This window comes from Fukomys damarensis, unplaced genomic scaffold (assembly GCF_012274545.1).
Source record: "Fukomys damarensis isolate Sample0158 unplaced genomic scaffold, DMR_v1.0_HiC HiC_scaffold_19, whole genome shotgun sequence".
In the NCBI taxonomy this organism is placed as follows: Eukaryota; Metazoa; Chordata; class Mammalia; order Rodentia; family Bathyergidae; genus Fukomys; species Fukomys damarensis.
This window is the reverse complement of record NW_022900931.1, coordinates 66,312,212-66,321,952: the sequence shown is the minus strand read 5'-3', so window position 1 is coordinate 66,321,952 and position 9,741 is coordinate 66,312,212. Positions and strand designations below refer to the sequence as shown.

Genomic DNA, 9,741 nt, shown 5'->3' with positions numbered 1-9,741 from the left:
TTAAATAATAGCCCACATATTATCAGAGTATAGTGAAATAAAGCTAGAAATCAAAAGCAAAAGAAACCACAGAAATTACACAAACACATAGGCATTAAACAATACACTACTGGGTAACCAATCCAGGGGATAATCAAAGGCAGAATCGGGGAACAAATAAAAAAATTCCTAAATCAAATGACAGTGGGAGCACAATAAGCCAAAACCAGTGGCAATAATGAGAGCAGTTCTAAGAGGGAAGTTTATAGCTTTGACTGCATGCATTCAAAGGGCAGAGCAATCACAAATTAATGACTTGACGATGCATCTCGAGGATTTAGAAAAGCAAGAGCAGCCCAAATCTGAAATTAATAGAAGGAAAGAAATTATGAAGTTCAGAGTGAAAAATAATGAAGGTGAGACTAAGACAAAACAATACAAAGGATCAGTGAATCAGTGTTCTTTGAACACCTATCCAAGGCTGACACAAGGTTGATACCTTTAGCCAAACATAACAAAAAAAAGAAGAAGAAAATTCATATCAATGCAAGTAGGATTGAAAAAGGCAGTATTACAATCAACACTTCCGAAATCCAGAGAATTTTAAGGAATCACTTTGAAAATGTATATTCTAATAGATTGGAAAACCTAGAGAAGAGCATAAATTCTGAGACACACATGCTCTAACGAAATTGAACCAAGAAAATACAAAAATTCTGAATAGATTAAGAACAACCAATAAAATAGAGGCAGTGATAAAAACTCCACCAACAAGGAGAAGCCCAGGACCTGATGAATATACCACAGAATTGTACCAGTACTTCAGAAAAGACGTAACACCAATACTCCTCAGACTCTTCAATAAAACTTAAAGGGAACAAATCCTGCCAGACTCATTCCTGGAAGCTAAAATCACCCTGAGACCAAAACTAGACAAAGACTTTACTAAAAAAAAAAAAAAAAAAAAAAAAATGTATAAAAAAAAAAAAAAAAAAATGTATAAAAAAAAAAAAAAAAAAATGTATAAAAAAAAAAAAAAAAAAATGTATAAAAAAAAAAAAAAAAAAATGTATAAAAAAAAAAAAAAAAAAACTACAGTCCAATCTCTTTTTTTAAAATTTAATTTATTGGTACATTCTAGGTAGACAGTACAGTTATATTCATTACTGGGATCTTGTAACTTTCAGTCCAATCTCCTTAATGCACATAGATGTAAAAATACTCAACAATATACAAAATGAAACATATCGTTAGAAAGCGCATACATGATAAGCAAGCTTTGTTCATTCCAGGGTTGCAAGGAGAGTTCAACATATGTAAAGCAAAAAGTGTAACATCATATAAACAGAAGCAAGAAAAAAATCACACAATCATCTCAACAGACATAAAAAAAAATCATTCATGATAAAAACCTTGACAAAAATAGGTATAGAAAGACTTTATCTCAATCAGATAAAAGTCACTTAAAACAAACCCATTGCTGACGCAATACTAAATAATGAAAAACTGAGTGCTCTTCCCCTAAAATCAGTGACAAATATGTGTTCACCACTCCTGTTTCATATATTCCCTGAAAATATAGCCAGAATACTCAGGTAAAGAACCTTGGATGCCAAAAGCCAAGGAAATACAGAATGTGCAGTAGAAAACAGTAGTTATAATCACTGGCTATGACTGCATGGCCATGAAACAAAAATTGTACTTGTCATGAGTCTTTCCTACTTTGTTATTATACGTGTAAACATATACACATATCTTAAGCAGGTATCTGCTTTCTTTCCTTGGAAAATAATGTCGGCTGACTTACTATTGGCTCTTAAGTATTATTAAATTTACATTATACTGTTTAAATTGTGGAGTGTTCGGAGCAGAGTAAGCAAAACCCAAAGAAAAACTTTGCCTTCTGTTCTGGGGACAGAGTTACCACATTTCTGTTTGTGCCTATGATAGTCCTGTCATGCTAGGCATAATTATGAACTTTCTACCTATTTGGAAATTAATTCATTTAAGAGATGTATTTGGATGTCCAGTTGACAAGGGGTGGATTGTAATTCTTAATTGTAATGTTTCTATTTCGCTTGCATAAGAACCATCTGGCAGATTAGTGAATTCTTGGTGTGTGTGTGTGTGTGTGTGTGTGTGTGTGTGCGCGTACAGGACCAACATGTGGACCAGCAAACTGAGGGAAGACTCACCTCAAATAGGAAGGGTGTCAAACAGTAGGCTTACAGCTTGGACAGAATGAAAGCGCAAAGAAGAAAGAAGTGTTTTGATTTTTTCAGAGAAGCTCTGGTTTTCCCGTTGTCTTTGAATGTTGTTCTCCAGTTCCTTGACCCTTCCTTCCCACACAAGACTGACACCACTGACTACAAGGAGCTTCCAGGTCTCTGACCTGATTGCTAACAGATCCTCTAGGTCTTGAGGGTGTAGGTGACCATTTGGGATTCTTTTGTTTTTGATTGGCAAAGAGCTACTAGGACTGTTCCCTTCCAATCCTATAAGCCTGCCTAACAAATCCCTTGTATTATCATGCATATATTTGATATTGAATCTGTTCCTCTAGAGAACCCAGCTAATACAACTAGTGCCTGTGTGGGTTTGAACCTTCTTCTCAGTACCAATATCTGTCTTAGTCATTTTCTTGTCACAGGGACAAAGTAACTGTCACCCAAAACTTAAGGAGAGATTTATTTGGGATCCCATTCCACTCCATGGTCAGCCAAGTCCATAACAAAAAAGGCATGGTGGAAAGGTCTAGGGAATAGAAATCTGCTCACATCATAGAGACCAGGATGCAGAGAAGGGAAAGATTTGGTAGGGAGATATAACCTTCCACGTCACGAGCCCAGTGACCTGCCTCTTCTGCCAAGACCCACCTTCCAACATCACAGTCACTGAACTCACTGGTGGACCTAATCTACCAATGAGAGCCGCACCTCCATAATCAGAACTCCTGCAAAAGCCTCCCTGCTGGGCATACGAGAGGTTTGGGGGACATTCCAGTTTCAAGCCACAAAACAGGGCTCCAATTTATATTTCTCCTACCTCAGCATCCCAGCGTGCTGTGATTACAAAACGCTCAGTAGGTCCATGGTTCATTTACATAGATTTTCTTTCATCTAGAAGCAATGATAAACTTTATGGCAGGAGAAGATACAGGAGAGAGCTGCAGACCCTCTGGTCTCTGGAATGTACGTTCAGGGTTAAGAAAGCAAAATTCTTTGTTCACTTAAATTTCCTCCCCCCGTGGGGAAGCTCACAGGAAAATAGTCTAGTCCTAGTGTTGTCTCCTATGATGTTTGAGAGCCGAGAAGACTTCTCCTCCCTTGCCTTGTGTTTGAGTAGCCACAAGATGGAGCTCTATTTCCAGTGAGTTAGTTTTAATTGATTGGCACTTGAGAAAAACAGAATGAGTCCAGGGTGATCATGCCTGGACTGTTTACTGCTGCTGACTTTGACCCCTCGGGTCCCTTGCTAGATCCAAACTTAGGGAATTTCAGCACCTTTATAAATGGAGAAGCCTAGTCCAACTAGCCAAAACTCAGAGGGTATACAGCTTTCTTGGTATAAAGGAAAAGGGACTTGAGTGTGGTTTGCCTGTTCTTTTAACTTTTAAAAAGCAAAATATGAGACACCTACGTAAATGTAAATGAATAAAATATAAAAGTGAAGATTAATACATTTTATAGGAGAAATGTTTCCTAAATGAAGCGAAAATCACCACTAGCATTCGGGAACCACTGGCCACAACATACTTTATAACACATGTCAAACTTGTTCCCTCCTCCTCCTTACAGTAATCACTACCTTCACTCTTATGGTAATTAATGTATGCCTTTCCCTTATGGTTTTGCTACCTACTTACATATCCGTGAATGAAAAGTTTAATTGCAAATATTTGAAATTTTATATATGTGCAGAACCATTCTATTTAAACTTTGGTCTTCTGTCTTCTCAACTCAGTACCTAGTGTTCACATATATAGGTGTAATTCTTTAAATATTTATTGATGAACAGTGATTGGCTGTAGGAATATAATACCCTATGACTGGTGAATTTTTGGATAGTTGAAACTTTGAGTTTACTATGAACAATGTGTGATGAATATTTCTGAGCATTGAACTTGATCATTCAATTTACCAAACAAAATCTGAGAGACTTCACATGCTCATGATTTTATTTATTTTTTTTTAATTTTTTTTTTTTTTTTTGGTACTGGGGATTGAACTCGGGTCCTTGTGCTTACAAGGCAGGCCACTGAACCATTGAGCTAAATCTCCAGTCCCTATCATGATTTTAAATAAAGCATACCAAGTTCTGTATATGACTGTGCTTTTCATACCAATACATTCCACATTTTCATAAAGTGATTAAACTTCATACTAATTACAATTTACCAAAACTGACAGGGAAAAAAACCAGAAAAGTAGCTATTAAGGACATTGAGCCTAATATTAAAAGCCTTCTCAGGAAAAAACTGGGAATCTGTGGTGAATTTTTCTAAACATTTAAGGAAGGGTTTAGAATAAAAGTTGTCAAATATTTTTAGGAGAATACTATAAATTTGATGTAAAATAAAGAAATTAAGGAAATTAAAACAACTCATTTGTACATTAACATAATCCCAGTCATTCTAAGATAACTGAGTGACACCATTTATTTTTCCAGTCCTACCCCGCCAGCACTTGGCTCTGTGTGAGGCTAACAAACAGAAGAAGAAATTACACCAGTAGCACCTTGTTTTCTATTTCTTTCCTACACATGAGAGGACAAGATATTTTTCCCAAGCAAACACTCAAGGCCGGGTCTCACGGGGAGAGAAAGCCGGAGGTGAGATAAGCACAGGATAGGTATGAACTTGAGATCCACTTCTCATTGTTTGTAACTCGAGCTCTGCGTTCGGGGCAGCAGAATTGGTCACTGTGTCACTGGTCGGGGCCGAGTCCTCAGTCAGGGCCCTCTCCAGACTGGCGGGCAGAGAGCGGATCAGTCTCTCTCGGAAGTCCTGCCCATGAACACGTAGAGCTTCGGGTTGAGACAGCTGTTGAAGAAGGCCAGGGACTTTGCCGGGTTGAGCAGGACGGCAAAGATTCTGTTACCCTTTAAAAGTACCTCTTTGAGCCACACTGTTCTTAGAAGGGCAACCAGTTGGAAGGGGAACCAACAGATGAAGAAGGAAGCCACAACGGCCGTGAGCCCCCGAAAGGGACGGCTGGAATTCATCATGCCTTTCCTGCGAATCTTGGCAGCGATGAGCCCATAGCAGATGGCGACCGTGGACATGGGCGTGCTGAAGCCGATAATGAACCGGACGATCCCTCTGGCTGTCAACGTGGCGAGGGCCACCTCCAGCCTCTTTTCAACAGTGTCTCCCCAGGATGCGAAAGAGAAGGTACAGTATATGTTCCCATTTGCGTCACTTGCTGTTGACAAGAAAATGAAAACGGCAAGGTAAGGACTAGTGCAAGGATCCAGGGTCCGACGATGACCTTCTTGGCCAGGCTCACGGTGCGGTGGTTCTGGGCCCACACTGGATGCAGGACACAAATACAGCGGTCCAGAGCGATGAGAGCAATCAGGAAGACGCTGCCGAACAGGTTTAGGTCCAAAACTATGTGAATCAGCTTGCAGAGGAACCAGCCACAAGGCCATTTTCCTCCCCTGGCCATGGAGACAATGAGGAAAGGGAGGGTGGCGGTGAAGGAGAAGTCGGCTATTGCCAAGTTCAGGTAACAGATGGAGGTGACTGTGCGTGCCATCCGGAACCCAGCCACCCAGATCACCAGCCCATTGCCCAGCACACCCAGGACACAGGTGACCGAGAGTACCACCAATGGGAGAATCCGCAGAGCCGTGTAGCCAGCTGATGCGTAAGGCATCTCTTCAGATCCATTGAGAGGGATGGAGAAGTTGGCGGCCATCCTGCTCACACCTGAAACGTTTCAGCAGAGATCATTTGTCAGGTGTGGCGTTGTGTGAGAGCATCCCCGTTCAGACCCTGTATCACCTCCTGCTGTAGCTCCTGCTTCCAGCAGGGGGCCCGCTGTCTCAAATCTGGTGCCCAGTAACACGGTAACATCAAAGGTCTCCTAGATGGTCTCATGGGAAAGGTCCACATAGTAAGGACAGCCCTGGACTCAGACTCAGAAACTTCAAATCTGCTTCCAGCCGTGATTCCACACAAAATTTCCCTCAAGGTCAGACCCCAGGTTCATATAATCTGCCGCCTGCCATCCCTGCCCCCTGAGAGAGTTGTGCAGCTACTGTGGGGCAAGATTTTAATTAGTCTAAGGATTTGCCTAAAGTTGATAGTTAACGAGCTTCTGAAACGGTCACTCGGGCTGCAACGTATTACAACCTCTGGATTTAGTGCAAGAGGAAACTGGCAAACGATTTCCCATTGCTACTTTCATCACAGTGCGTTTCATTTCCCTCACTGATATCCTGTTAGAGAGGCAAAGCATCTGAACAGCTTTGTATCCTTCGTGCTAACACATAGCAGAGTAGTAAGTTTTGTTAGTATCTGTGGGGCTCTCATTAGAGACCAGCGCTGTGATCATTGCGTCAGGAGCTCTATTTTCATCTATATAATTACTCCACAGTGTTCCCTGTTTCTGGTCTTCAGAAGAATAATCGATTTCAGAATAACTGTGAAGCCTTCTGAAAGTCACTTAAATAGTACATATTAGCAGAAGGATTGTAGTCTGCCTTGGCCTGTAAATGGCAGTTACCGTAGACTCGTTCACATTTAATCACCATAATAATGTTATGGAGAAGTCACCACCATCTCTCTTTTACCAGGCAGAAACAATAACCCAAGCGTTTCATTGGCTTTTTCAACATTATTTCCAGCCAGTCGATAGAGGCAGTGAGATTTGAAAAGCAGATTAATCGATCTCAGAGCTCTTGGTTTCTCTGGAGTGTTGCCTTTGAATTGCCTAGGAAAGGTTTTATTCCAGTATGACAACTTCCCTATTCTTCCCCTTCTTACCCCCTTCTTTTCTTGACTTTCACCATCATTTTCACTGAGGTCCTCCCTGACTTCTCACACTTGGCGTGGCTCATCGTGGAGCCTGGAAACTCCTTTGATGCGGGAACTTTGCTGTGTGGATCTTAGGATGTGTAGTAATATCTGTGGCCTTCATCCAGTAATGACAACCAGACATTTAACAATATCACCCCCATTAGAAGGCACTGGTGCTTGTGACACTACTTGCATCTGGAGTGGGGTCATTCTACATTCTAGCCTCATCTCTGACCCCTCCCCAGGGGTGAGTCCTTGGACAAGGTCATCTCTGAGCTTTGAGGTCCTCTGCCGCAGATGGGAGTGGTTCTGTAGTAAAGACTGATAGGTAGGAGGTGATGATAGGAGAACAGACACAGAAATCTCAGCTAGACAATGTGAGTCTTTAGCAAAAAGGAAACCTCTGGCCTTGCCAGGATCTGTACTGTGTCTGGGGTGCGCATGGAAGTTCCTGGTCAGTTAAGAACAGTGATATCTGTTGTGTGTGAACAGTGACCACGTTCAAACATCTCCCTTTATTTACCCTTCACGCCTCATCTGCCTCAGGGACTCCTGCAGAGTGCACGTGTTGATATGTGCACGGCACGGGATACACCAGAAATACTGTTAATACTGAATAATTTACTTATAATTAACACAGCCGTAGCATAAAGTGGAGACTTTCATTGGTTGTCGTAATTATTTAAATCAACCTGCTAGAAAATCAGTGTCTAAATTTGGCCTCAGTTGGACTGATTCCTCCAGAATTGTGCTCTTCAACCTGCCCAACCCCATATTCCTCAACAGAATCTCTTTTCCTACCCTACAAACATCCTCCAAGTCCCTTAGAAGAAAATGTATTCAATAATCGCGAACTCACTGATTTTAAATTGTCAGTGTAACTAGGAAGGACACTGACAGAGCTAGGCCAACATGACAGAGTTGCAAAATTATGGGCCTAGGTGGGGGAGAGAGCTGAGAGCCACAGAAGTAGGCTGTGCTGACCACAGTGGCCTCTGTGCACTGACACCCCAATATGAGCTAGTCACCTCTAGTTACAACATCCTCTGTTGCAATAGGAAACCTCAGCTCAGAGAGCAGAAGTGACCCTGCTGAATGTGACAATCAGCAAAGTGATCAGAGCTTTTAATGTTACGGCCATGGGTTCCAAAAAGATGCTCATCCATCCCTCCTTGTGAATGCATTGGGTTTTTTAACACATTCACGTTCCTGTCTTCAAAATGACTTTCAGTGCTTTCTGCACTTTTGCCCGAGCCCTCTAACTCTAACTTCCTCAGACTCAGCATATGCATTTGACTGATCTTCCGCAGAGAAAATGGTAAAACTGGACGGGGATTCTTCAGCCTTCTCTCCCCCTCTGCCTGCGCTCATGGCCGTGACCAGGTCCTTATTCATTTGGAAGACTCATTTTCCTCATTTGCTCTAGATCCTTCTCCCTCACCTTCCCGACCGCGCCTCTTGAATTTTCCCTCTATTTTCTGCCCGAAATTCCCCAGATGTAACTTCTACTATAACATCCTGTCTCATAAAATCGTAGCACTACTCCCTTTAAAATGTGATGACCCTTCAGCCATGTTCCTGTCTCACTCCAGCCCTGTTTCTATGGGGAAATGTCTTCCTGAGAAAAGAATTCTCAGACATTAGAAGAGGGATCTCCAACTGTGCTCTCCACCTCTTCGCCTCGCATCTTCTCCTGGTCTCGCTCCGGATGGCCTGGTCCTCCGCACTTCACCAGATGGGGGCTCCTGGAGGAGCCTTAGTGATTCCATGTCACCAAATCCTGTGGTCCATTCTTATCCCGATTCCCAGTGACACAGGGCCCATCCGAGTTCTTCCTTCCTGAGACTTGTTTTTCTTTGGAGATGATAAAATGCTCATACAACCCAGCCTTTTTGTCTCTATAGCTCAACTGCCCAACCTCTTTTTGGTCCACTTTACCACTTTTTCTCCTCTAAAGTTGAGTCTGAATGTTGGGATTTTGCCTGTCCGTGCACCTCCTCCTCTCCCCGTAGTCTTTGCATAGGTGACACAACCCAGTCTCATGCGTTCAAGTATCATACTGAGGACTTCTAATCCAAATTATCAGTTCTGACTTTTCCTCTGAGCTCTCCCCTGGTATAATCAACTGGCATCCTGACATCCCCCGGGAATCCAAGCCACACCACAGACCTAACAATGCCCCAGCCACACTTGTAATGTCCCGTTCACCCTCACAAACCACTCTCCCAGTGTTCTCTCAATTCGGAATTTGAGTATTTAGTTGTCAGAGGCTCAAATGCAGAGACTACCTTTGATGTCTTTTATGCTGCAAGCCAGGTTTACACCTGTAGGTCCTGGACATACTGAGCATTCAGCCAGCGTTCTCTCCAGTCTACCACCCTGCCCTTTGCCCTGTGTCCTCACTAACCTCACAAGTACACTGATTGTCACAGATAAGGCGCCACCTGCTGCCACCTTCACTAAAACCCATTGTCTATGAAGAAACCAAATAATTTTTTGAGGAAACAAATATAATCACGACATTAAAGCCAGGCGTGGTGCCCAACGCCTCTACTGTCAGGCCGCTCAGGAGACAGAGAGAAGAGCATGGCGATCTGGAGGGCAGGCTTGGCAAATTGGCAAGCAAGAGAAATAAAGCTTAAAAAACAAGTGTAGGGTATGCAGGGTGTGGCTGCTGTAGAGTGATCCTGGCTTCAGTTAAGAGGGGAGAGAGACAGGGAGAGGGAGAGGGAGAGGGA

General features: G+C 42.5%; 1 protein-coding gene across 1 annotated transcript; it reads right to left on the bottom strand.

Moving 5' to 3' along the window:
• Nucleotides 1-4,646: 4,646 nt before the first annotated feature.
• Nucleotides 4,647-9,679, bottom strand: LOC104857223 (N-formyl peptide receptor 2-like). Its single transcript, XM_010616998.2, is given in 4 exon segments — nucleotides 4,647-4,992; nucleotides 4,995-5,423; nucleotides 5,426-5,911; nucleotides 9,292-9,679. Coding segments are annotated over 3 exon segments (1,122 nt in total). The 5' UTR covers nucleotides 5,901-5,911; nucleotides 9,292-9,679; the 3' UTR covers nucleotides 4,647-4,774.
• Between the last annotated feature and the right edge of the window lie 62 nt (nucleotides 9,680-9,741).